The sequence below is a fragment of the Besnoitia besnoiti genome, chromosome VII (genome assembly GCF_002563875.1).
Source record: "Besnoitia besnoiti strain Bb-Ger1 chromosome VII, whole genome shotgun sequence".
In the NCBI taxonomy this organism is placed as follows: domain Eukaryota; phylum Apicomplexa; class Conoidasida; order Eucoccidiorida; family Sarcocystidae; genus Besnoitia; species Besnoitia besnoiti.
Window position 1 is genome coordinate 1,911,839 of NC_042362.1, and position 27,541 is coordinate 1,939,379.

The window sequence follows — 27,541 nt, forward strand, 5'->3', positions numbered from 1 at the left end:
ACGCGACTTGCCGATCTGCGCAGAGGAGGGCTGAGCGAAAGAAGCTACTACCGCTTTACGGTGCCTGCGAGTCGGCTGCAGCACGAAGAAAACGACACTGAGAGGAGTATGCCGAGCTGTACGCGAGGCGTGCATCGCGTCCGGACGCTTCGGAGCTGTCTCGAGGAAGCTGAGATAAGCGATGACGACGATACAGTATCCTCGCGCTATGCGACCGCCGCTGCTGGCGTGCCTGAACACCGCCCTTCCGTATGTAGAATCTCAGGGCGCGCGCTTTATTTACATGGGAGCAGGCTTTAGTAGTCGTCCGTAGAGGACTCAGAAAGCGCGAAAAACAAGCGTGTTAAGCGCTAGAGCATCTCTGATCCTCTCTAATGAAGGTATGTGAACACAAGCGGCTTCGCTCGGCTTTATGGGAAAGCGTTTTATCCAAATTGTTTTTTCGTTCAATATTTGAATCCCGGTCATATGGTGTCCACGCGATCCAGCTGGACACAGCGAGTGAATTGTCCTTTACTACCCAGGCACCGCCAGGGGCTCGACATTTGAGTCTTTGCGACTCTACAGCTGCAGCGGCGTTTCAGCGCAGGCTGCTGCACAGAAACCTTCCTTCACTCGCCGCGGAACTGAACCAACCTCAGTCAGAGTGCGAGGCTCGCTTGCGAGGCCCAAACAGTCTCTACGCAAGAGGGCAAATCTCCGCTCACTCCACTGCGGGGGGAGAGGAAGGGGGTCGACGCCCATTTTCTCAGCGAGTTGCCGCGGCAGGAAGCCACACGAGCTCTGCTTCAAACTTGAGATTCAAAATCATCAAACGGCCCCTCGCACCCTCTCGACGGCGTTCGCTCGCCCCCTGTGATTGCCTCGTTGCGCTCCGCTAGCCAGTGACCGGATGCACCAAAACGATATCGGGGTAGCGGACTCCAAAACAAGAAAACCCTTTGTGCGTTGACACACGCATGCGGTCGGTTGCGCGGATAAATGCTAGTTAGTCTGCAGGAAAGCCTTACTGGCTCTCAAGCGAGCGCTCCCGGCTCCCTTTTTGGCCCCAGTGTGTATGCGTCTCGGCTTGGCGCCTTAGGTTTTAGGGTGTCGCAACTGCCTTCCCATGGGAGTTTCATTGTATCCGCATCGTTCCGCTATCGCTGCTCTATTCCACACTGCGCAGCGGGTCAGTCAAACATGCAAATTTTCGAGCCGCGGTGAACTCTGTGTGGGAGAAGGGGCTTGATACGATCATCACGGCTCCATACGATAGTGTTCCCCACAGCCCGAGCCTCAACCCAGCGAGGGCGCATCCGCGTGCCAATGTAGACGTCGACGGCATCGGTATACTAACGGAAGCCACGGTTCAGAGTTGAACAGAGATTCCAGTGTTATTACAGTCGGATTCGAACACACGCTCAGACCAAGCAGGCATGCAGAAGACACTACCCATGTACACGGGGACGAGACGATATGCGGCTCTTTTCTCTTGGATCTGCCTCCAGTCAGATGGCCTCAAAGGCGCACTCGCAAGAGCTTCAGCTGCACACCGGAACCTGAGAGGAGAAAATTGTATTTTTGCTTGAGTCATTCCTGATTGTCTTTCCTCCACGCCGTCTCCTACCAAGCCCCCTTTGCTTTCGGGACGAGGCGCGGAATGAGCGCCGTGGCTCGGCTGATGTCCGCCTCGGGCTCCCTCTGGGTCAGCAGGTCCTGGGGCTCGGAGGACGGAGCACTCGCCAAGTGACCAGGCGAAGTCTGCGGCCACTCCTGCTCGAGCCGGAAAGAGCGGGCGACGAAGTCGCCCCAGAGGACGCCTCCTGAACGCAAGCCCTCGACACGAAGACGTGGTGGACGACATGACACCCATCCACCGGACCGTCATCTGTGGCTCCCACACCACCATGGAGTGAAACGGGGCAGAGAGAAAAACGTACATACGAACTTCAAGATCTCAATCAGTAGTCTGGGCAGGGCGAGACCCCAGCCAGACGCCTGGCCTACACCCACGTCCGCAGCGCCTGTCTGTCCCTTCCTTCCCCCCCCCTGCCCCTCCGCCTCCGGGGGCTTCTGCCCTTTATGTTCCTACCTGTGCTCGCGCCAGGAAGAGGGACGGGGTAGCGCGTTTTCTTCGCGTTTTCGTCGGCTTTGGGGCCTTCCTCTCCGCCGACAGTCGCGGCCATCAGCGCCATTTCGCCGACGCTCCACAGCGTGAGGTCGTCGTTCCGGCGGTGGGCGGGTTTCCGCATCGCGAGCTTCTTCTCGGCTTCTAGCAGCAGCGCCAAGTCCGCGTCGCCCGCGGAGCCAAAAGTCGAGAAGTGCGCGCGCTTCTCGCCGAGGTAGGTCGCGCGCTCCCCGCCCTCGCGAATCCACTTTTTAGGGATGCACCGCAGGGCATTCGGCGCCGGGCTCGCGCTCGCACTGGCGGTCGCCGCAAGTCCCACGCAGACAAAGAGCGAGGAGGGCGGGACGCCGATCCAGAGGGTGAGCGGCGCCCCAGAGAGCGCCGACCCCTTGCCGGCGGCAGCGGACGAAGCGCCGGCGGCAGCGGACGTGCTCGGGCCGCGCCACAGCACGCGGTACCGCGAAGGGAGGGGGAAGAAGGTGTCGATGAAGCGCTGGAGGTCGAGGCTCTCAGACATGACCGATGTAGACGGGTCGGTGATCTCCAAGACCGCCGGACAGAACGAGAGGCGCGGCGACAGGGGCGAGGGACCGGCGACATCGGAGGACGACGCGGCCGCGGAAATCGCCTTGGAAATATCTGCGCCCATGCATGCGACGTGCCCAAAGGCGACGCGCTCGCGGTTCCGCCGCATCAAGCCGCGGTGGCGGCCCTCCAGCTGGTCGCAGGCCCAGATGGAGAGAACGCGCTGCTGCGGCCCCACAGACGAAGTCCCGGGGTCGCTCGCCCTGCTCGAGGGCGAAGGCGCGCCCAGGATGGAGACCACGCGTCCCTCCCAGACCTTCTTGAAGGAGGTGTGCGGCTGGATGCGGAATTTCAACTTGCCGATGAAGTCGAGCGACACCGAGCACGGCCGGACGCCCGCGAGCCTCCACAACTCCGCGCCGGGGCTGCGTCCCTCCTCTGCGCCCTTCCCGCCCGCCGAGAGCGGCGCGGCCTCTCCAAGAACCGCCCCGAGGACGCGCTCGCCCAGACTCGGCTGCGACGCGAGGGAGGGCTGCGTGCCATCTCTCCGACCGGCGACGTCGCCCGCGTCGCCGCGCGCCGCTCCACCCCTGGCCTCTGTCTCTAGCCGCTGCTCCGCCGCGTTGCGCCCCTCGTGTGCGACGTCCTGGCGCGCGGGCAGCTGCTCCCCGACGACGGCGAGGAAGTCCGACTCGCTGACGACGCCGTCCCGGTCGAGGTCAAAGAACCTCAGGAGCGCCTCGGCGTCCTTGGCGCCGCTCGCGCCGCGGACTGCGGCCAGTGCTGCGAGCTGCTTGCCGCCGATCCACTCGAGGCCCGCGAGAAGCTCCGCGGGCTGCAGCGACCCTCTGCGGAGGACGTCGAAGGCGCGGAAGGCGTCGGCTGCAGACATGTGCCGGTCGCGGAGGACGCGGCGCAGCCGGCCGGTCAGTAGCGTGCGAACCTGGAGGACTGCGGTGTCTTCGGCGGCTGAGAACAACCGCGCGACGGAGAGCTGGCGCCAGTCTGCCGCCTGGTTCCGCCGCCGACACTGCCGCACCGCGAAAAAGAACTCCTCGCGGTCCTGACACGGTGTTGTCCGCAGCACGTCGAGCAGCAGCGAAATGTGGCGGCTCGAGTAAAGCAGACAGCTGTTCAGGAACCGTGAACAGGCGTGCGCAGTCTGGGACTGGACGCCGAGAAGCGACGCAAGCTGAAAACAGAAAGCAGACAGCCAAAAAGCACGCCTTGAGGGGAGGGGGGGGAGACGTCAGGGGGTAGGATGTGCACAGAGCGGACTCTCCGGTCTGCCGACCAGCTTTGATGAGCAGCGCTCTAGCGACCTCCTCATCCGCCCTGACCTGTCGCGACGTGCCTCGAGAGGGTATACAGGGTATCTATCTACCGTTCCCACACCCTTCACGAAGCAGCCGGACAAGGGGGAATCTCAATGCTGCAGGCGGCCGCCCAGCAGGCCCGCGCACCGCAAGCTATTTTGTGTGCGAGGCATAACGCGACGACCTCAGCCCGTCGCGTACTCGGTGCTTTTTCTTTTGGAAGAGCGGCGAGGCGTCGACCGTCTGGAATCGCGCAGAGAGGTTTCTGAGCGCGACAGCGCATCTCTTCCCTTTGACGAGAGAAGACGAATTCTGTTCCTGCATGACGTGGAGCGCGGCGCGGACGCCTTCGGCCTCCTCCAGAGTCAAAACCACGAAGAAGCGATCCGGTTTATGCTGAAACAAGAGCGAGTCACTGAGAGCAAACTCGAGGTCTTCAACCGTGATCTCGAGCTTCCCGTCTTGCCTCCTCTCCTCGCCCTCGCCGGCGGCACGCAGCTGAAGCGGAGGGAACCCTCCAGCCTGCGCAGGCTGCGCAGGTGCGCCGGACGCGGCCAAACCATCAGAGAGAAGAGGCAACGACGCGGCGGTCGGCGGCGGCGAAAGGCCGGAAACGAGAGCGTCCTGTGGCGCGTCTGCGCCCCGCACGGGGCTCGTCAGCCCCTCGAGACCCAGGAGACCCCCTCCGCCGGAAGAAGCCCCGGCGGGTGAGGCGGAGAAGGCAAGCCCGCTCGAGAGGAGATCGGAGTTGTCTGAGCTCACACCCTGCACGGCGGTCTGCCCGCCCGATGGCGGGCAGACCGCCGGCGGCGGCCCAAGCTGCGGCGCGAACAGGGAGAACGGATCGGGCTCGAAGACGATTTCGTCGCCGCGAGTGTCTCCTTTTTTCGCCTCCGCCGGCTTGCCTACTCCGCCAAAGAGCGCCGCCAGGGAGTCCATCTGCGTCGCCGCCGTCCGCCTCCCCCCGCGCTCGCCGGCGACAGGCGCAGGGCACGCTGGGGCGCTGTCGCCCTTCGCCGAGGCGTAGGGCGATGAAGAGTGCGAAGCGAAGGCCGGGGGAGGCGACGTTGACGACGAGGCAGATGCCCTTCGGTGTCGCAGGCTCAGGGGATTCATGCCGCCGATCGCCGCCGCCACGCGCGCGGAAGCCTGCGACAGCACAGACGACGACGGTGAGGCAGACGACGCAAGGCGGCCGCCTGCGCCGGCGCTAGGAGCGAGGCTTCTGCTGAGCTTTCGCCTTCGCTGGAGGATGCGGCGCAGAACGATGTAGGCGAGGGCCTGACCTTCGACGGGAGTCCCGACATCGAGGAGGTAGGCGCGGAGGAGTTCAGGCAAGTCGCTTTCTTCGATGTAGCCCTTCTGCTGGGTGTCGAAGAGATCAAACACCTCCTTGACGCGCTGCCGCCTTAGCTTGACTTCTTCCGCCTTTCGCTTCTCCTCTTCGCGCTGCTTGCCGCGTCGCCACCACCACTCCGCGTCGCCCGCGCGCGCCGGCGCGTCGCCTGCGTTTTCTCCCTGGAGATCTGCCACACCGGGTGCCGCGGCCTCTCCCTCTCCGTCGTCGAGCTCGCCGTCGCCCCAGTCTGGCAGGCACTCCATGACAATGATCACGTTCTTCAGGCGGCGATGCGAGTTGTAGCTCCACGAGGGGCGGAAGTGGTTTCCGGACATGAGGAGGTAGCGGGGGAACGGCAGCGACTTTCCGGGCTTCTGCGAGAGCTTGTGGAAGACCGAGAACTCCGCAAACGGGTAAAACCCCTGCGTGTGGTAGTCTGGCGGCGCTGACAGCGTCTGCAGCAGCCACGGCTTGTGCTCCTGGTCTGTCCGTGAGTAGCGCAGCGGCGCCGGGGCCTCCTCCGCCTCGGGAACGCGCTCTTCTTCCTTCTCCTGCTCAACTTCTTGTTCCTGCTCCTGGACAGCAAAACACACGAGACACACACGGAACCGCCTCCACACACAGCGCCAGGGCTCAGGCGTGCACCCCAAACGGAGCTCTCGCGCTGAGACGCGCATGCGCCGCGCCGCAGAGCGCACACGCCGCTGCGCGCTGGGGGAGGTCTCGAAACCCACACATGTCGCCCCCGCGGCCTACAAATGCTTACATCTACGCAGGAAAACATCCAGCTGCATCTGTGCGCCTGCATTTTGCCGATCTACCTGTTTGTGCGCCCGTGCCTTTCCAAGGAGTTTCTGGGGGCCGGGTGAGCGTCAGCGGCCGCGGAGACGTCGACGCTGCACCCAGCCGGAAGCAGCCGTGGGTTCGTTCTCACCTGTTCCTGCTCTTGTTCCTGTTCCTGCTCCTGTTCCTGCTCGATTTCAGCCTCCATCGCGTCTATGCGGCCGGTGTCTGCGCCATCAAAGACTTCGCTGAAGAGCGCCGGGCTGGCCGCGAAGAGCGCGCTGCCTTGCTTGTGTTGCCGCGCGTCTTCGGATTCCTGCTGCACTCGCACGAGGATCGCGAGGACTTTCTGCTTCACGCGAGCGCTCTCCGCCGCGTCTGCGCCATCCAGCAGCTCTGCATGCGCCTCCGCCATCGCGCCGAGCTTGTCGCGGAGGGACATGAGAACCGGCGCCTGGGTGGCGACGCTGAACTCGATCTTTTCGCGAAACACGTCGAGACAGCGCAGCAGCGACGACGAGGTCTCCGACGTACCGATGCTCGAGTGATCCGACTGCAGCCGCCCGTAAGCCTGCTTGCGCCAGATGTTCATCAGATTCTGCTGCGACAGCAACCGCGACTGCAGCGACTCAGTCGCGATCCCACGAACAACCAGCCAACTGCAAATCTCCGCCAGGCCCCGCGCAGTCTGCTCAGGCGTCAGAACTGACCGTCGCCTCTCCGCGACAGGCGCCCCGCTCTCGCGCTTGCCCAGCGAAGCGTCCGCGGCCTTCGCGAACGACGCGTCCCGGCTGCCGTCGCCTGCTGGCCGCGCTGCGCCGTGGGGAGGAAAGGAAGGCGCGAGCGAGCCGAGCGACGACGGAGATGAAGCCGGAAGCGGAGGGAGGTGTGCGCTGGCTTGCCTTGGAGTCGCGAACGGCGCGCCGCTCCTGAACATCGCCCGCAGGCTCCCTGACGCCGAGGGCGCCTTCGTCGCCTGGTCTGCGGCCTCCTCGCTGGGGAAGAGCGTTTCACCGAAGCCCAGGGTCTGCGCGAGGCGCGCGTGCTTCACAACCAACTCTGCGATTTCGGGAGGAAGCAGCAGGCAGATCTTCTGGCCTTTGCCGATGCCGCGCATGCGCCAAGCCCCCTGCGCGTAGTCGCGGAACGTCATGTCTTTGCCGATGGTGAGGAAGGCAGTCGCGTCTGGCGCCTGCTTGATATCCTGAGCCAGAAGACACCAACTCAAAACAACGGTGAACGACGGGGGAACGAGACAGAAAGGAAAAGAAGACGCAGATGGCGGGTCGCCCCAATTGGGATGGGGTCGCGGGGGCTGCAAGGTGGTGAGTGAATCGCATTCTTCGCGTCCTTTCATTCGGCGAGGAGAGTCTCACCTGTCCCGTCGTATGAACGTGGTCGTAGAAAGTGAAGCGCTTGTCCACGGCGATGCCGCACTGGGCGAGCTTGACGACCTTCCAGTCTTCTCGCACGAGCACCATTTGCCGGTCCTGTTCATCGAGGAAGACGACGCCCTCCATGTCTGGAAGGCCCCTGGAGAGGAGGGTCGCGGCGACTTCGAGATTCGATTTCCCCGTGATGAGTGCGCCGGTGTCGATGAGCGCGAGCGGGCGCCCGCCCAGGCGTCCCCCTCCCCCTCGTTCGTCCACGCCTCCGCCCGCGACCTGCCGCCCTCCCGGGTCCTGCTTGTCCTGATGCGGCGCGTGCGGCGCGGCCGCCGCGCCGGTCCTGCGTCTCTCGGCGCCGCCCGAGTTGTTGGCGACGAAGTCGAGGAGCGTCTCCACAGTCCAGCTCTCTTGGAGGACTTGGAAGGAGAGCACGGAGGCGTCTGTGAGGCACTTTAGCATCTTCCCGTCGGTCCCCGCCTCGTAGTTGCACGCGCCCATCTCGACCGGCAGCAGGTCCGAGGGCGTTCCGGAGAACCCCAGCCGAATCGGGAACAGCATGTCGCCGCCGATCTCCTGGCCAGAGGCCGAGAGCTGCTGACCTGCGTACTCGAGCGTCGAGGGGAAGACCAGCCGAAAGAGATAAGCGGCAATCACAAGCGGCTCGCGCCAGAGCAGTCTGTACGCGCAGTCCACGTGCTCCCGGTTAGACAGATCTAGAAGGTCTAGGGGCCACATTTTTTGAAAAAGGAGCGAATCCAAGTCGCGCGTGGTCGTGCGGCCGCCGTGCTCGTCGACGTCTGGCGGGTACGCGTGCAGCGGGCGCCGAGACGCCGCCGCAGACCCCACGGCGCCACCCAGCAGGCCGCTCTCGCGCCGCGGTCTCCGCCGCCTGAGAGGAGGCGAGGCGGCCGCCGCGGAAGACGGCGAGCCGGCGCGCGATGCCGAGGACGAGTCCGAGTCCAGCGACGACGAAGAGGCTAGGAGACACGACGCCAAAGATGCGAGGCGCGACTGCGAGGAGGAGGAGTGAGCGAACGAGGGTCTGCGCGCCCGGAGGCCTCGCAGGCGCAAAAACCGCCTTCTCACCTTGCCTTCTCGCGGGCCTTCGCCGTCCCCCTCTGCGCCTGTCTTCGCGTCTCTCTCCGCCTCTTCTTCGCTGGAAAACAACGAGTCCGAGCTCTCCGTGCTCGCCGTGCCTGCGGACGTCGTGAGCGTTCGCGCGTCTTCTTCGATGCGGGCGCCTTTGCCCGCGAACTCGCCGCCCCCGCGGGCGCGGCTCTGCGCCGCCAGCTCCTGGCCAGTGAAAAGGCTCCGCAGCCAGGCCGTGTCGCGGTCGAGGCGCCGCCGCGTCCCCCGGACACAGCCGCCCGCGCGGGCGACCCACTGGACGTACTCGCGGAAGGGCAGCCTCGAGGAGAGGCCCCCGAAGGCGAGGCAATGGTGCGTCTCGAGGCGCTCCTGCTGGTCTGAGAGGACTGCGAGGAAGTCGAAGAAACGCAGGCCTTGGTAGCGGAAGCTGAGAATCGTCACGCCAATCACGACGTCGGGGTGCGCGAACTCAGAGGCATGACTCGGCGTGTCTTTGCCCACGAACGGAATGGCGAGCAGCTGGCGAGTCCGCGGCAGCGCCGGATTCAAGCGCAGGTGCTGCTCCAGCTCGGGGATTGTCATCACGCCGTAGCTGCGACAGAAAGGAAACGGATCACGGAAACACACGCTGCTACCGCGGAGCACCTGGAGTGGACAGCCCGAAGCCAGAGGGGAGGGGCGTAAGGCACCGCAACGCATTCGATAAACCAAGAGAAAAATCGAAGCGAGGAGGTGGAAGAGATGCTAAGCCCACAGCCCACGCGGAACGCGCCGAGCAGAGGGGACACCGAACTGCCTCTGCGTTTCATGAGAGGCATGAAACCTAGAAAGCAAGAGAGGAAACAGTAAAGTCAGCTTGCACTTGGGCTCCGGAGGAAGTCATCCAAAAGCTGGAAACAGATCTGCTTTTCACCCCCAGGCCCGCCTTGTTTGCCGCTTCCCTTCTCGCAGCCTGCGAACCGCGTCGCTCCGCGCCGCCGGCGTACCTGACTCGGTTGATTTTCTTGAGTACATGGGGCAAGAGGCTGTTGAGCCACTCTCTCGCCAGGTTGAGCAGCTTGACGTGACCGTCTTGGAGCCGATCGACGGCCTCAAAGAGATCTACGTACATCAAGTCGCCGCTGAAGGACGCGGCACTCATGCCTTCGCCCGCCGGACAGGCCGCAGCCGCCGCGCGGGAGGAGGCCGAGGGCCCCACGTCCAGCGGCAGCGTCTGAAAGGAAGGATGTGAAGGGAAATGCGCGAACAAACGCAAAAAACGAAATGACATGCATGCAAAGCCATACGCTCATCTCTGTCTGACGCCTTCTTCCGTCGCGGATCCCTCGCCTACCTCTTTTCTATACTTTGTCCCTGCCCCAAGTTCGGTGCCCAGCCCTCCCTAAACGTTAAACCGTTTTCAGTTGCCCGGTGCAACTGGCCTCTCTGCAGAGAAAGACCCTTCCGCCCCTCGCCTTCTCCGAGGCTGTGAGTCGGCTCGCCCTCCAGCCTGCCCCTGCTCTCCTCCGTACGCATGCTGCCTCAAGAGGCAACATGTGTTATCTAATACCCGACTATGCATATTTACTATAAGTGTATAGTGAATATATTATGTGGAGACTGCTCGTTTCTGCGTGTTGGCTTACCAGGTACTGCAGCGCCTGCTGGTCGGTGAGACCGGCGAATTTCCAGAAAACAGTCAGGCCGAGGAGTGTCCACTGCGCGAGGAGGGGCTTGAGCTGTTCCTCATACCAGCTGACGGAGAGCAGCACAAAGTGCGGATTCTTCAGGAGGGCCTTCTGCGCTAGTCCTGCCTTGATGGCCTTTCCGATCTCCGCCAAAGTCTTCCACGCCTCCGCACTGTTGGTGAGCGGCACAGTCATCTGCCCATCCTCAGCCGCGCGCCGGCGCCTCCGCCGAGAGCCGCGCGGCGTCCCCTTGGCGTCGCCCTCGCAGAAGAAAAGCGCGTCGAGGATGTGCCACGGCAGCTTCCAACGCAGGCCGCCTCCGCGGTCTTCTTCGAGGAACAGGAAGGCCAGCGGCGGGTCTCTGGGCGGGGCAGGCGCCCCGCCCTGCGGGGCAGCCTCGCCCCAGGCCCCCTCCTGGGGCGCCTCACGGAAGCTGGCGGCGTCCGCCGCCAGCGCGCGCGCGGGCGCCGCGCCTCTCTGCGAGAAGTAGAGCGCCGCTGACGACGCCGACGGGCGCACTGAGGAGGCTGGCAGCGGCAGAAGCGAAGAATCGCGCGTGGTGAAGTCCAGCGGCTGCTTGCGGCCGACTGGCCAGTGCAGCTCGCTGCGCAGCGGATGCAGGATGAGGTCGATCTCGTCAATCAAGAGGACGCCGGTGGAGAAGATGTGCAGAATTCGCAGAGAAAAGTCGAGCTCCCGCCGGCACTGACGCAGCTCGAGCTCCGTCAGGCGCTCGGGAACCGAAAGCGACGCGGGGTCCAGGTGGCCGAGATCGCGGTCGTCTAGAGCGGACGAGGCAAGGCAGCACGAGAGACCATCGAACACAATCTTCTTTTCCACCAAAACGCCGCAGCACGCCGCGCAAAACCACGGCAGCGAGGAGAACCACTCGAGAACCCAGGACGAAGAAACACCTAGGAAGGAAAAACCGAGTTACGAACCGCAGACCGCCCCTCGTCCCGCTGCCCACACACCGTCTCTCTGCGCAACAGTGCTTCTGCATGCGCTCCGCTACCTGTCTCCCAGTCTGAGTGTTTCGCTGACCGGATTTCTGGAGGCCGAGTAGCTTGGCGAAGTTGGTCTGGAGCTTCTGGAGTTGCGAGCGGCCCGCGATGACAGCTTTTTCAATTTCTGAGAGTCGCTGGACTTCTTCGATGTACTCTCTGGCTCGGTACGCAAGGTCGAGGGTGTGCAGCAGGTGGATTGCTTTGAGGAAGAAGCTCTTGAGCGTGGTGGGGTCAAAGAGGACGATCGACTTTGTCTCCTTTGCCTGGAGGAGCTTCAGGTAGACATGCTGGCTGGCGTGGCTGTAGCGCGAGAAGTGGAGGGTGTGCACGCCTTTGCGGATGACTGCGGAGAAGCGCTCGCGCAGGACCGAGCGCGTGAACTCGAGGAGGTTGAGCGGCACGACTTCCGCAACCAGCCGTGAGCCGTCAGCCAGGAGCAAAGCCAAAAGCGGAGAAATGACTGTCGTTTTGCCAGCGCCCATGATCATCTGATGACACAGCGAACGCCCCTCGCGCACGTGCTGCTGAAACTGCTCAAGGAGCGCCACCTGCGAACCGCGCAGCAGAAGGTTGTAGGCGAACTCAAACACGAGGTAGCGTGGATCATAGGACACCGCGTGCGCGCCGCCACCACACGAGGAAGACTCCAGAGACGCGCGCGCAGCTGACTCAGGGTGCATCGAGTGACGCTTAGCCGTGAGCTGCTCGGCGCAACTCGCCGCGCGCATGCGGATGGCGATGATGGCCTGCTCCAAGTCCTCGACCTCCTCGCCGTCGGGGTCGCGCCTCTCTTCCGCCGCCGACACCGCCGCCCGCGCCGCAGCAACCCCAGAAGAAGACGAGGCAGGAAGCGACTTCTCCGCGTGCTCCCGGTGACAGGTGTAAGGCAGCATATTCGAGATCCGCGGAGAGGACGCCTTGCCCCTGTCGAGCGACGACGCCGAGCCGCGCAGAGCTGTCGAGTGCTTCTTCAGAAGCCGCATCAGGCATACCACCTCGCGCAGACAGCGACAGACCTGTGCACGCCGATTGACCGCGAGCAGCACGCCGCCCACGAGACTAAACACGTCCAGAAGCATGCCTGAAGACAGCGGGCAAACAAACGCACGCGCAGGTGCGAAAAATGTGGAGACTGCGGCGATTCGAACCAAAGACACAACGCCTCGCGTACACCAGCGAAAGGTGTCTGCTCTTGTATGCATCTGCATGGATACATATCCACGAACAATGCATCACTTTAGCTCTTCACACCGTCTGCGACAAGGTGCAAGAGCTTCCCGCACTTAAACCCGAAAGCCATGTCTATCTACATCCGTTTGTCGATACCAACACCTATATCGACCTGCAACCTTTCGCTCCCTATCTATCTAGCTGTCTTTCTTTATATACGCCGCTGCCTCAATGTGGACTCCGGTGGGGTCTGCCCGTACCTCGGTCGAGGAAGGGGTTGATTTTTTGGAGGTACTGTTCGGCGTCTTGACTCATCATGAGGGAGACGAGGAAGTCGAAGGACAGGGTGGGTTCGTCGCCGGCGAGCTTGCCGAGCGTGAAAGCCCACTCGAGCTGCGCGAGCGTTTTTTGTTTGCTTCCTTTTCTGCTTTCCTCGTAGCTCCCTCCTCCCTCTCCCGCGCCAAACAGCCACTGCTGCACATGCGCCGAGCCTCGTCCGCCGCCCTCTTCGGCACCGCGCTCCTGCGCGAGCGCCGAGCTCTGCTTGCTGAGGATGTCCTGCGTGACGAGTGCCTCGAAGGCCGCCGCGGAGGCGTCGGCGTCTTCGGCGCTCACGCCGCGTTCGTCGTCTCGCTCGCGCGCCTCCTCCCCCTCCGCGCCGCACGCCGAAGGACTGAACTCGGGCAGCGAGTTGCAGACCGCGGATATCAAACGAATGGCGCGATCCACGAACTTCCCGTCCGACAGGAACGACTGGAAGAGCCGCTGCCGCAGCGACGAGAGGAACGCCACGACCTTCGCGAGCGACGAGGAGTTGCACAGCATCCCGCGGACTTCGGGGCGCGAGAAGCCCCTGAGGATCGGCTGAGAATGCTTGGAAACCTGAGCGAGCCACGCACCGCACGCCACATGCGTCTTTCGCCGCCCACTCATCCCTTTGCACACACACACACACCTACACACATTCATATATATATATATATATATATATATAACATACAGAACATACAGAACATAACATACAACGTACACAACATACATAACATACATACAGACAGTACATACACACATACATCAATCAGTGGAACCTGCCGCTCGTTTGCGGCGCGGCGCGTCTATCTGTTCGCACTGAGGTGCGATTTTGCTCGCTCTTCGTCGTTTCCGCTCCCGCCTGCCTACCTGTTCGTCGTAAGTCTGGACTTCGTGGCGGAGTCTCTCGAGGGTTGCTTGTCCGATGCGCGTCTGCGCAGCGGGATGGTGATCCAGTACGAAGGGCAGTGCTCCCTTCTTCGGTGTTCTCTCCTTTGCTTCCTCTGTCTCCCACACGACAAAGTTCGCGAGCCCGAGGCCGGCGAGCGGCTGCGCCGCGAAGACCTCGATCGCCTCTTTGGTGAGCAGCCATTCGTCCGCGCCGAGCGCGTCGCGCCCCTCCGCTCTGCCGCCGCGCGCCGCGGCCGCATCGTCGCTCTGCTGGCGCTCGTCCACCTCGGGTTTCTTCGTCTTCTCCGCCGCAGGATCCGTCTTCCTCCCTCCGCCTGCGCCTGGGGCCTCGCCGCCCGCTGCAGCCGGGCTCCTGCCGTCGCGCTGGGCGTCTGCGAGGCTGGCGAGCGCGACTTTTTGCTGCTCGGCGTAGGCAGCAAACACTGCCTCGTAGCGTTTTCCCTCCACGGGGAAGAGCGCGCGAGAGGCGCAGGAGTAGTCAAGCACGCGGAGCGACAGCGCGCGTCGATTTTGCCAGGCTGCCGCAGGCCAGACCCTGACCGCGTTGGGGATGCGGCGCAGGAGCCCCGCGGGCAGGACTCGCGGATTTTTCAGCTTCCCCGAGTTCTGCAGGTCTGCCAGCGTCTGCTGAATGTCCTTCAGGAGCCGCTGAAAGGGCTCCTGCGTGCGGAAGACGAGGCCGAGCGACGGCAGTCGTGACTTTTTGTCGCTTTCTTGCAGGTGGGGGAAGCTGGCGGCGAGCGCCGGGTTGTCCATGAGCACACGCAGGATCGCCACGCTCTTGTTCTTCGACTTGACGTCCCACGACGGCAGAAACCGGGTGAAGAGCGCGCCCCAGAGGTGCGGCGCCTCGCCGGGGAAGACACGTAGGGGGAAGGCATTTGTGAGGAGCTCGTAGAGCAGCAAAAAGTCCGCAAGCCGGATGCCATTCTCTGCGAGCTTGCCGACAAACGAGAGCGCTTCTGGGCCCTGGAGCGCGTCCTCGTGATCCGCCCGCCGCACCGCGAAATTCGACACAAAGTGGCTGCATGCATCGACGAACGCCGAGAGCGACCAGTCCTCCGAAGACGACAAACAGCTCGAGTACGCCACGGTGTCAAAGTCGTCAATGTGGGGAATCGCCGGCACGGTCAGCGACGCCACGGACACCAAGGCACTGGAGGCCTGCGGCGCGGCGGCGGCGGTGCGAGGTGCGGATCCCGAGATGTCTACCGCCGCGCTGTCCCCCCCGCCGGCAGCGGGGGCCTGCGGCTTCTTCGCAGGAGCCGCATGCGTGCCGTCTAGCATCGCCACGAGCACCGCAAGTCGGTTCCCCACCTCGGGGAGCGACTGGAGATGGGCAGGGCAGAGCCGCAGAAGCTCCAACTCCTCCTCGAGGGAGAGGCGACAGGCCGCCGAGACGAAGCGCGCCTTGCGCACATACAGCAACAAATCCTGACAGATGTCCCAGGAGGCAAAAAAAGATCGGAAGAGCCCAGCGGCCGAGGCCCCGCTCGCCGCCTCCCCCGAAGCCCGCCCCGATGCCCCAGGAGCGAGCGGGCTCCCCCCCGACCCGAGCCCCCCCGCGCCTCCTCCTCCTCCCGCTTCGCAGAACTGCGAAGCGAGGCCGCGTGCCTTCTCGCCGTCGTAGCCCTGGCGCGCGGCGGACGAGGCGAGGAGTCGCTTAGGCCCAAACTGCGAGAACCACGAGCCCTTGCCGCCCTTTTTCTTCTCCAGAGGCCGAGGACGCCGCGCCTGCCCCAGCGGCCCGCCGCGGGAGCAGGCCTTGTGCCGGTCGCGCTCCGCGCCCGCAGCCCCTGCAGGCGCCGAGGAGGAGGAGGCAGACTTGCTGGTGGGCTTTCGGCTGAGTCCGCGCTTCCGGCCTTCGCGGCCGCTCTCGCTGTCGCCGCCCCTGCCGCCTGCGTCGCTCTCGCGGCCGTCGCCGTCGCAGGCGTTTGCGCCGCCCAGAAGGCCCTCGCCCGCTGACGCCTCTTGCCGCTCCGCCCCGAGGCCGCAGCTCGTGAGACCCTGGCGATGCGCCGCGAGCCAAAGCTTGACGCGACAGGCGTGGGCGTCGGGGTGCGAGTCCCGGTTGAAGACCTGCAGCTGCCCGATGAGGTGCCAGATCTGCTGTTCCTCCAGGGAGGTCTTCTCGGCGTCTTCCGCGAAGACAATCGTCTCCACGAGCTGGCAAACCTCTGCGTACTGCCGCGCCAAGTAACGCAGCAGCAGAAGGTACAGCCCCGCCGCCGCCGTCGGGATGAAGAGGAAGGAACGCGAAGAGTGAATCGGGTACACGTAGTGCCGCGACCCGCGCAGAGACGACAGCCAGTGCGAGTCTGAATAGTCGAACACTACCGACGGCTCAAGCAGATCCAGAAGCTGAACAGCCAAGAAGCGCAACGCACGCGCAGCTTTCGGTGAGTCGAGCACCGCATGCAGAAAAAGTGACAAAACCGCACCCGCCGCGCGACACCGGAACTCCAGACAGCGCATGCGTGCAAGGCTCAGCCCTGCAGACGCATGCATGCAAGAGATCTACAGATATATATACATATATATATCGAGAGAGCGATATGCATAGCACAAGGTTCGTGTGCGCACACTCGATGCGCTCCAGGCGCCACCCCCCACGCGGCCGCGGACGAGAAGCAGCGAAACGCACTTCTCACTCACTCAGCAGAACTATGCAATGGCTCGTGTGCGCTGCCTGTGGGCGTGTCCGGGAATGAGCGACGCGCCAGGTATAGAATACACCTACACAGAAAATCGTGCACTCTCGTGTTGGCAGCTGCGAGTGCCTTACGTGTTGCGCGCTGTATATACAGCCCCTTCCATCTGCCGCGTCCTGGTCGGCTTTTCCGCCGCGCATGAACGCAGCCACTGCCTGGCCTACTGCACTCGTTCCCGCGGCTCTGCCGCACCCTCTGTCCTTCTTTTCATCCTTCCTTCGCGCGTCTGCGCCTCCCAGCGAGTGCCCACTCGCGCTGGAGCCGCACCCGCCCCCGTCCTCGCCGAGCGACGCCGGCGACGGAAGCAGGGCGAGCGAGGCCCGCGGGAAGACACGGTACGGCTTGGCGGTCGCGGCGAGAAGGAGAAACAGGTCGCCCTCTTCGTTCGACAGCAGGAGCGAGGGCGGCAGGCCCTGAATCAGCCGCGCCGTCAGCGGCGACTTGAGAATCTCGCCCGTCGACAAGAAGAGCCCGCTGTGCTGCTCGCACAAGTACTTCGTCGTCAGCGCAGGAGCCGCTGGCGCCTTGCCAGGGGCGGCGGCGCCCTGGGACGCGGCCGCAGTCGGGGAGCGAACAGGTGGGCGTTGCGCGCGGAACGTGAGACCGAGCCTGAAGCAAGGCAAGAGAGGACAGAAGGACGATTCAGTTTCAACGAACGCGCGCATGTGCGGCCGCAGAAACCTGGTTCTTCTGAGTCGCATTCCGCGGGCCTGCCTTCTTCTGCCGCACCCTTGATTCACCTTGGGAGCTCGATTAAGTCCATGGCGAGCGGCTGCCTGAGAGCGGCGAGGTCGTCGTGGCTCTCGGGCGCGGCGCCGCCGGTGCTCCAGACGAGAATGTGACTCAGCTCCTCGACGCGCTTCAGACTCTCCACGACCTCAAACAGCGGATTGCCTCTCTCGACCAGCTGCAGATTGAAGAGCGTCTGCGTCTCCTCCTGCACCGCGTGCCTGTCGTCCTCGCCGCCGCTGGCGACCGCTGCGGCCGCGGGCAAAGGCCGCGCTTTGCTTTTCGCCTTGAGAGGCACGCGCTGCACGACTGCAGAGGCTTCAGACAGCTCGACGCACTTCTTCCCCGCCAGGGCGGCTTTGGTGTGAATCAGAGAAACGTGAATCGCGAAGCGCGCCGCGGAGCTGGACGCGTGCGACGCCGAGCGCGGACGCGGCAACCCGCAGATGCGCCCGTCCCTGGCGCGCTGCCAGAACTCGTAGTCCTCCAGCAGCGAGAAGGGGATGAGGCCCTGTGAAGCGAAGAGGAAAAAAGAGATCGTTTGCAGGCCATCCGGAGCACCGCCCAGACGCGTAGCAGCTAGCGCCTGACTTACGGACAGGACGCAGCCAGAAGACAACGAAGTATTCCCATATCGACGGATACTCAAATTCATCTATACAAACGCGAGTTCACGTCGGGCCTCTCGCGCCTTACTCGGAGAAATCGAGTCGGGACGTAAGTCTCCTCGCCCGCCGCGGCGTCGAGGTTTCTAGCCACAACCAGGGTGGGCCAGGCGGCGCGCAGATCGCTTCTCGCTCGCCGCACGGCTCCCCGACTGTCTTTCTTGAGTTCGCTCTTCTCCTTCTCCGCTTTCTCCTCCTCGGCTTTTGCCTCCTTCGTCGCGAAGAAGGAGACCGGACCGCGCCAGCCCGAGCGCGGGAACGCCGAGGCGAGGCCGGTGCACAGCGCGGGCGCCGGCGCGTTGAACAGGGCGAACGAGCCAGAGGACGCGTCCGCCGGCGACAGCGACGCAGCGGGCGCGAAGCCGGTCTCGTCGAGGCGCTTGGGAGCCACGGAGTCGAAGCTGTGCCGCGCATCAGACACGTAGCAGAGCTCGCGGAAGAGACGCCGCCCGTGCTCAACGAGGTTGAAGACAAGGATCAGCGGCGGGTCGCGCTGCACGACGATCTCCTTCAGCACGCGCACCGTCGGCGCCGGAATCGCCGACGAAGAGGAGGACGAAGAGGCAGAAGAGCCGACGCCCGAAAGCTCAGAAATCGTCGCCGCCGCGCCGCTCAAGAGTGCAGCTAAAAGAAAGAAGAAAACGCAGCACACCCTTAGAGTTTAGGGTTTAGGCTTGGGGTCGGCCTCAAAGGGCCAGCCGAGGCCGCGAAAAGACAAGCGCATGTGTCGAAAAGCAACAGTAGGTCGCAGAGAGGGAGGCAAGACGCGAGGGATTCGAATAATGGAAAACAGTTTCACACATGTGGACCAGGTATTCACGTCGAATGAAAGCCACACGCCGACTCGAAAGCCGTGGAACCGAGAGCCACTTCGCCGAGGCGAGGCGGCGAGCCTCTGTCTTACCTGCGACTCCTTCGTTGGACGGTTTGTCTTCAACGTCTCCAGCGGCGAGGAGCGTGGCTACGTCTTGCAGGTCGAGAGGGTGGTAGTGAGAGATCCGCGGAGGCACAACGACCTCGGGCGCATAGAACGACTGGAAGCCTTCTTCCCCTAGACCGCCTGTCACGCCTTCGTCGGCGTTTTGGGCCCTGCCCTCGCCTGCGCCGACGGCGCAGCCTGCATGCGTCGCGACCTCGAGATCGCAGAAGCAGAGGAGTCGCACGAACGGAGCCTGAATCGTTTCCTGTGGCTCGTCGGCGGGGCTCGCGACGCCCTTCTGGCCGCCCCCAGCCTCCCCCTCTCTTTTCGTGCGCAGCGCGTCCTTCGGTTTCTCCGTCCCTTCCGCGTTGAGGCTCTTCTCGCGCTCACTGCGGGCTGCCTCCTCCGGCTCCGCGTCGCCGGCGGCGGCCGGCCTGTCGCTGGCGAGGGCGCCCTTTATCTTCTCCGCGGTCGACGTGAAGAACGAAGAGGCGACGGCGATGTACCTGGGGCCCTGCACACGCGGGAGAAGCAGAACGGCATTTGGCGGCAGCACGCGCTTCGCGAGCCACGGGTTAAGGATCGCCGCCACCCACGCTTCGTCCTCCGCGAGCGACGCAGAGGGCGAGTAGACGCGCGTAAAGTCCTGAAGCAGAGAGGCAAACGGCCCTCCGGTTGGGGTGAGAAACGCATCCGTCGCCGGCGGCTCCCAGCGCTGCAAGTCGTAGCGCCGCCCGACCAGCCGGCACCAGAGACGCTGCGTCGTGTTGGAGACGAGCGCACACTGGTAAGACGACTCGCGCGACACGAAGCCAAACAAATCCGTGAAGTCTGCAAAGTCGTTCGCCCACTCGCCTAGCATTTCCATCTGATTCCGCTTCAGCGTGAACTCCGCCAGCTGAAGGGAAAAACACAGGTCAGCAGAGAAACAGACATTTCGGTGAACGCAGCAGTCTTCTACGCCATCTCAAGCACTCGGGAGGGTTGCGAGGCCGCGCACGCAATAGACGGCGACGGAGTGAAGTCGCAAAAAAACGTTCCACTCACGCGTCAATTGCCCAACACCCGATTCTACGTCTGCGCATGGATCTGCCAGCATCTGTAACGAGGAGAAAGAGAGCACACCCGCACTCCAGAAATCGCCGCTCACAAGGCTAACGTTGCGGTCGCGCATGCACCGATCCACAAACCTGTGTTCTCCTTGAATGAAAGATGGAGGTTGCGCCAGAGTAGCTGTCTTTCAAACTCACCTGTAGGTTGATTTCTGTGTCTCCTGGGACATCGATCTGCTTCCGTAACCACTCTTCGTATCTCTCCAGGCCCGTCTCACCTTCCAGCGCGTTTCCTGCGTCGCCTTTGTCTCCTCCTGCACCAACAAATCTCTTGAATCGACTCATGACAGAGTCTCCCCCAGTCGCCCCCTTCGTTTTCTTTCCAGGCTTGCTCGTTTTTCCTCCCTTCGCTCCCTGATCCGCGCCCTCTTGGCCCCCGCGCTCTGGGTTGCTCTGCTGTCTCTCTTCGTCGCCGTCTTCTTGCCCCGATGGCGACCCCGCCCCCGCCTCTTCGCCTGCAGACGCCAGCGACTCGGGCGCGAACCGCCCCCGACCGCCGACACCTCCAGCTGTGGCCCTGTCCCCGACCTCTCTCCACTCGCGGACGACGAGCGCATCTTCCTCCCCGCGCCTACGTCCGCCCCTGCCAGCAGAGAGATGCGCGCTCGCTTCGCCTACTTCTCCCCCAGCAGCTTGAGACACAACGAGGCTCGCCACCTCCGCGCTCTCGTCCCCAAGAGTGCTCTTCTCTGGGCCTTCTTCGAGCCCCAGGAGGTCCACATTGGTGTCTCCCGCGCCGCGGCCCGCTGCTCCAGAGAGAAGGGACACGAGCCCGCTGGCGCCTCGGCGCGCGCGCTTGCCAGTGAAGGTGGCGGTGCGTACGACAGCTTCCAGCACTTCGTTCGCGCCCCTGTCACCTGGATGAGCCTCGAGCCACCGCAGCAGCTGAAGGCGATGCAGCTGCAGGAGCTGGAAAACGGCCATGTCAGAAATTCCGAGCAAGTCGCCACCCAAGAGAGCCTCTGCGTCTTCGGAGTTAACGGGAGAGGAAGCACTCGAGGACGACCCGCCGCCCGCACCCTCCTGCGCCCCACCGCTGCCATCGAGCCCGCTTCCCGCATCCCCCGCTGTCCCCGAGACCCCTCCGACCGCGGTCGTGGAGCCCAAAGTCAGGCGGGGAGTGCCGGGCCGCTTCACCCCCATCGCGGCTGCTGTAGCGCTGTTGTTGAAGCCAGCCCCCGAGGCAGTGACACCAGAGACACTGCCACCCGTAATTCCTGAAAACGGGGAGGCGACGCCCAGTGGGGGGGAGGGCCGGCTGGCCGCACCTCCCGCCACGCCGGCGGTCGGGTTCGGAGACGCGCCCGTGGCCTGGGTCCCCCCTGTGGCTGCGGGGGCCCCTCCTGGGGCGGGCGGAGTCGCGGGGGATCCCGCGGCGGTGAAGGCAGCGCTGAGAGGGAGTTCAAGGGAGAATTTGTGGTGTGAGAAGATGAAGAAGAGCGAGACGAGCAGCGCAGAGACGGAGTGCAGATTGAGGTCTTCCCAGACGCAGTTCTGGTACAGCAAAGCGATGTGAGCATACAGCCGGCAAGCCGCGCGGACGTCTGCGTCAGCCACAGCTTTGTAGGCCCACGTCTCGAGCAGATGCAGGACTTCGCCGTGGAGACGGGCCTGGAGTTTTTCTTGCCAGCTTCGGAGCGTCGCCAGACTCTTGGTCGACATGCCCGAGAGGCCCCGCACGCGCGCGGCCCATCCGCTGCGACTCACAGGCAGCCCCTGCTGCGCAGATGTCTCCGCGTCCTTCGGCTTCCCTGTTTCTGTCTGCCTCGTGGAGCGAGCGCTCTCCCCTCCCTCGCCGGCTGCCTTCCGCCTGCGATGCGCGACATCGCTCGCGGAGGGAACGTTGGCGCCTTGCCAGCTGTGGCGCCAGTATTGGTCGTGGCGGAGGATGCAGAGCACGTAGCTCTGCACGCGCACGATGACGCGTATGACAAAGAGCAGCAGGAGGGTGCTGGGGCCTGTGTACGCGCCGGTCTCCTTGTCGACTGCGATCTCGAGGAGCTCAGCCAGCGAGGAGAGCAGCGTCTCAGGCGAGTGGCGCAGCTCGTTGAAGAGAAGCCCCAGCGGCGTGGCGAGGTAGTCGCGGCTGACCGGAGGGACGACTTGCGGGGCTTCCTTCTCCGCTTCGTGTTGGAAATGCCAAGGCTCGAAGAGTACTGCCGCGAGCACGTGCTGCAGCTGCGGCAGCGCCAGCGCGTCCGCGCGTCCCTCTTCGGTGAAAAACTGCGTGACGAGCGGGATACGCAGGTAAGGCGCCGTGAGGTACTGCAGAAGGAGCTCGCAGTCCTGAGGCCGGAGGCTCCCGTTGAAGGTCGGAAGCTTCGCGATGTAGAGCACATCCTCCTCGGAGGTGATCCGCTCGCCAGCCGCCAGCGAAGCCGCGGGAAGGAGGTTTGAAGGGTCCGCCCCCGAAGGAGGCGCGCGCGGCTTCTCGCCGACGCCCAGCCACTGCGCGAGCCGCTGGAAAAGGCCCTGGCGATACAGCGCGCCGCCGCCCCGCTGCGCCTTCTTCATCTTCTCGTAGTAGTCGTTCTCCTTGCCGAAGAAGGAACAATTCAACTTCTTCTGGAAGGCAGTCACCGTGAAGAGCTGCTCAGTCGGGTCGAACCGCCACCGCAGCGTCGCATCGGAGACTGTCCACCGGCGCAGCTCGGGCAAGGCATTCGCGGCGGGACTCATCAGCGCCTTGAACATGAACACGACGTCACGGAGGTACCCCAGCTCGGGGAAAAAATCAATCAGCTCGCTCTTTTCTCCAGAGAGATACAGCTCCAAGCCGGGGCGCTGCCGCGGAAAGGCCCAGGGCAGCGCCAGTTGCTCAAGAAACAGACGGTCGCCCTCGCCTAAGTGCAGGCCCTTCTCCCAGGCGAACAGAATGTGCGAGGCAGGGACGTCGCGCCGCAGCGCGCTGAAGTAATCCAAAATCTGCGTGCGCGCCGTCGCGCAGACGGGATCATAGAAGAGCAGGAAAGACGACTCCTCAGCGAAGCCGGCGATGTCAAAGACGAACGGCGCAACAGGCCCTTCAGCCTGCCCGGAGTAAAAGAGCGAAATCGTCGACGGATCGTCGCACGCGGGCAGCCGAAGAATGCAGTCCACGAGGCAGCAGATCGCGGCCATGGTCGTCAGTCGCTCGGCGTCCATGGAGCGAGAGTTGGGGAGCGAAAAGAACGTTGAAGCGAAGTACCGCGCCAGACAGTGCAGCAGACGAAGCAACTCGATCTGCGTGTCGCGGCGGAGCGCCGCTGCATGCCACAGACTCTGCGATACCATCGGGTCTGTTGGCGGCAGAGGAAGCGGCAGGACCTGCAGCAGCCGCAGCAGACGCAGGGGAACGGCGCGAAGCTTTGAGTCTCGAAGGTCTGGAATGACGTGGCGACAGCGAATTGAGACGTGAAGAGAAGACTAAGACATGCAGCCACACAGAGACAGGCATGTAGCGACAGAGCCGAGAGACGCGTGAGTAAAAACGCCTCCACACCAGCCCCCAGAGAGGAGGTCAAACCGCTGTCTGCAGGACAGCTAGGGAGGAACAGAAAGCTGGGAAAAGATGAGGGGCAAAGAAGGCGGCGGAGAGGCAGGTCCACCAATGAATCCGAAACTGCAGGGCGGATGCGGACGGGAGGGGGAGTCTGGGAGCTGAGGCGAAGACACTCAGGGCCTTTGCCTCTTGTCTAGGGTGTTTGCGCAGCCTACCCGCAGAAACAGGTCTACGATTAACTGGAATCTGAAGCAGTACGAGTTCTGCATGCGCGTCTCCTGGTTGGCGAGCAGCACACACGCCTCGACTGCCTTCCGCAGCGCCTTGAGGACGCCGTCTACCGTTTCGATTCTCTCGGCGACGGAGCTGAGGTCAACGGGGAGGAGAAACGGCAGCGCAGCGGTTTGCCCCGCTTCCTTGTCGCGCGAGGCGCCGTCCAGGCGGAAGCTGCCAAAGTGCGGAAAGGCGGCAGCGCCAGGGAACCGGATCCCGGGTGCGCAGGCAGCGAGCTGCAGCGTGCATCCGCCTGCGCCGAAGCCGCGCGCAGAGGGAGACAGCCGCGCGTTCGTCTCGCCCTTCAGCCGCAGGAGTGTGTCGTAGATACATTTGTACTGCGGCGCGAGGAGGAGCGAGCGCGCAGAAGACGAGAAAAAGGCGCGCTGCCAGGCCTGGTCGCTGGCGAGCCGACCCAGGTTCTGCATGGCGAAGGAGACGAGGAGTGCCTGCGGCCGGTCAAAGCCGAAAGAGGCGAGAGGCGACAGGGCGGAGGACCCTAAGCCAGGCACATTTTCGCCTCCAACTGCGCAATTCTTGATCCACTGAGACACGGAGGACAGGATACTCGAGCCCGGCGAAAGCGCGGCGGCCGCGAGCGCCGGCAGGCGACAGAGGTCATCCAGCAGAAGAAGTGCAAGGCCGAGGTGTAGAAATACTTCTCCGCTCGACGCCTCATCCTCAGAAAAGCCGACACACCTGCGCAGAAGAGAAGAGGAAACCACCGTCCCATGTAGAGCCACACCTGCCGTTGTACTTGCGGTGACGCAGTGCAAGATAGAAAACAGGCATCTGTTGAAACCGAAAAGCACTGTCCCACACCCTCACAGGCACGCGTCTACAGGAGTGAAGCATTTTTAGAAGAAACTACAGCCGTACATACACATATACATATGCAGACGTATACGACGGAGAACCGCCTTATGGCGATTCCAGTCACGAAAATATGCCGTGCAAAATTGGTATGCGTTTGCACTCGCATGAGAGTGAGAGCCTAACCTGAGAAGAAACACGACGACAGCTTGCGCGCCTTGAATCGCCGACCCTGCCGTTCTGAGCTGCGGAGCAGGCCTCCAGCAGCCTCCAAGTTTGGCGGGTTTGACGAGGGCGGCACTTGCGTTTGCCTCTTGTGCGTTTTTTTTCTCACTGTGCCCGCCTCCTTCCCCATTCTCTCCCTTCCCCTGCTCGCCGCCGCCCCCCCCGCCGATCGCCGCAGCCAAGGACGAGAGGACATTCGCTTCCCACGACGCGGCCGAAGAGGTCGACGCCGCCGAGTTGGAAGAAGACGACAGACAGACAAATGCCGGCGAGGGCGAAAACGCGGGCGCGACGACCCAGTTGTGCAGCAGCGGTTTGCCGTTGAGGTGAGGCAGAAGAACGGTGTATAGGAAATGGAAATTCGTCGGCGACGGCGAAAGAAGAACGCGGTAAAGCGTGAACCAGAAAGATGAGTGGACGAGGCGATCCGGATCGACGTCCTCCAACACCAGCAACAGGTCGCGCTGAATGGAGCCTGCGAAGACAAAACGAAAAGCCGCAGACAGAAAAAAATGAGGAGCGCGCAAAGCACCGCTAATCCGAGCCTCCCGACGACCCATGGGGCGTTAGCACAGTTTCAGAAACGAACGGGTGAGCGGGTGTTGGTCGATCCCGTCGCGTGAGCGGAGAGTAGCAGATTCACGCGCGGACGGTTAAATATACATATATATATATATATATATATATACACGAGTATATTTATATAAACAATAACCAAGTAAAGCTCTCAGATGGGTAGCATGGCCTCTCGGAAGACACGTGCGCGGTCAGCGCTCGCGGCAAAAACGGGGCTACCGAGGGCCGCATGCGCACAACTAGATACATGTTACCTATATATACACGTATATACACACATATATACATATATGTATATCTCGAGCACGAAAGACGTATATGCGTGAAGGAAAAAATACGCACGGAGTGCAGAGAGAGAAAGAGCTCTCGTAAATGAAGTCTCCGGTAAAATCACCTGGGCAGGGGTGTTGCTCAAGCCGGTAGGCGTGGAACTCGGAACCGAATCCAGAGGCGTTGACGACCCCGAAGGCGTAAGCGCCGGCGGCGTAGCCCACTCCGTTTCCGCAGAACGGCGATGGAGAGGCCTCATTGTTGGATAGGCGATGCACCAGAAAGAGAAGAAAAACCGGCCGACTGTCTGCCCGCAGGCACACGCCGCCCGGGAAGATCGCCGTCGCGCCAGGCGCTAGAGCCTTGACTCTGAGCAACGGCGGAACAATAAGGAAAACCGCGCCGCAAGCGGGTCGAAAACGAAAGGGATGGCGCAGAAGACGCAGGCGCCGAGCATTTGGTCACCGCAGCAAAAACAGCAAAGAGACCGAAACAGGCAACTCGACATAATGGTGCTATACCAAAAGCCACACACGAGGCGAGGAGTGCCTCTAGCTGCAATACACCTCAACTCGCGTCTTGCTCCTCGCTCTCGACCTCTGGGCATCTCGTCCCCCTCGGCCCGTTTCTCTCTCCGGTTACCGCCCCCCCTCCCCGTCTCTGCTTCCTCCCGCCCGCGCGTGTTGGTCGGTCAGGCGTCGATGACCGTCGTACCTGGAGATGATGTCGAGCAAGAAGCTGTGGAGGGCGTATGCGTCGTTCGGCTTGTGCAGGAGGTGCTGCAGCTTCGTCCACAGCGCCTCGTCAACGGCGTCAAGCGTCGCCTGCACGTATCGGAGGCCGCCGAGGACTTTGTGCGGGAGCGCGCTGCGCACCTCCTCCAGAAGGGACTCGAGCGGCGAGGCGTCTCTCGGGGCTCCAACTGGATTGCCGAAGGCGGTCGCGGGCGGCAGGAAGGGAGTGAGAAGCCGTGCCACGAAGCGCAGACTTCGCAGATAGCCGTGCAGCACTTGCGTGGACGTCGGCAGAACCGCAAGGGGCAGCGAACAAGGCGCGGACAGGACCCAGTCAACGGCCTCACAATTCGCCCAGATCGGGGGCGACGGAGGCGCAGAGGGCGCCCCCTGCTTGGGGGACCCCCCGGCGGGGGTCAGGGATGAAGAGCCGGTGTCGCAGCCCGAGTCTTCGCGGTGAACAGGAGAGGCATACAGATCCACGCTGTGCGCCGCAGAAGGCTGCGCCGCACCGTCGCTCTGGGACACGGCTAGCGAAGACGAGGCACAAGAAGCAGACGTAGCGGACGAGGCAGACGGCGCGGAAGCTGCGGCGGAGGATGAAGGTGCAGAGCGAACGACAAGCGTCTCTTGGTCGAGCCCAATGCACTCGCTGCTTACGCGCTGCTGCCCAATGAGGCGGCGACTCGAGGGAGAAGAGGCGGACGAAAACGCCGAGAACAAAGAGTTTTCGCTGCGTAGAAAGGGAACTGCAGGGAGCGGAGCCGGCGGAAAAGAAGGAAACGGAGTCGTTGCCCCATCCGCCTGCGAAAGGAACGGCGGAGGAGTAGGAGGCGGTGGCCCGGTCAGGCCTGGATCCGGAAACATGTTGCAGAAAAGAAGGGAAATGAAGAGACTCACTCGAAAAGAGACGACAAAAAAAAAGGGGTGAAGGGCCCGTCAACAGGAATCCCACAGGCGCATCTGAATCCGATAAAGAGCGTCTGGGTTCCTCATCCTCTCCCTTCAGCGAGTGGAGCAGCACTAACGACTGTTTACACACTGCACGTCTCTTCGACAGACGCCTAGCCACTTCTCCGTGTCTCCTTCATCCTCACCCCTCTTTTCCTTGCACGTTCGCCTCAGTGGTTTTCCTCCGTCTGAGCCCCTCGCAGCGTTGGCAAGAAACCGACGAGAGAAAAGCCTGAGCCAACGCAGCAGGCGCCAAGGAAGAAGGAAGATCAGGCTGCCGGGGGCAGCCGCAGAAAGTAGCCTCAGGGCGAAGGAATAAACAAACGAAGGCATGAAGAGAGGAAATCTCCGAGCTTGACAAGACGCAGCGACGCAGACTGAGGGGAAAACACGACGTCGCAGAGACAGAGTGAGGCAGATGTTACTGTAGAGCCGCAGCGCATATATGGCGGGCACGCGGTGGTGGA

General features: G+C 63.2%; 1 protein-coding gene across 1 annotated transcript; it reads right to left on the reverse strand.

Annotated features, from left to right (window-relative positions):
- Positions 1 to 1,605: 1,605 nt before the first annotated feature.
- On the reverse strand, positions 1,606 to 26,990 carry BESB_078760 (uncharacterized protein; the record flags this gene model as incomplete). The annotated part of the gene is made up of 21 exons (XM_029366238.1): positions 1,606 to 1,805; positions 2,075 to 3,827; positions 4,153 to 5,865; positions 6,225 to 7,277; positions 7,450 to 8,350; positions 8,498 to 9,142; positions 9,537 to 9,763; positions 10,176 to 10,999; positions 11,262 to 12,305; positions 12,655 to 13,276; positions 13,574 to 15,192; positions 15,223 to 15,976; positions 16,401 to 16,935; positions 17,067 to 17,566; positions 17,752 to 18,344; positions 18,625 to 19,537; positions 19,890 to 23,057; positions 23,448 to 24,204; positions 24,505 to 25,018; positions 25,514 to 25,758; positions 26,104 to 26,990. The coding sequence occupies 21 exons, from the start codon at positions 26,988 to 26,990 to the stop codon at positions 1,606 to 1,608; spliced, it is 19,467 nt and encodes a 6,488-aa protein (XP_029217669.1).
- Between the last annotated feature and the right edge of the window lie 551 nt (positions 26,991 to 27,541).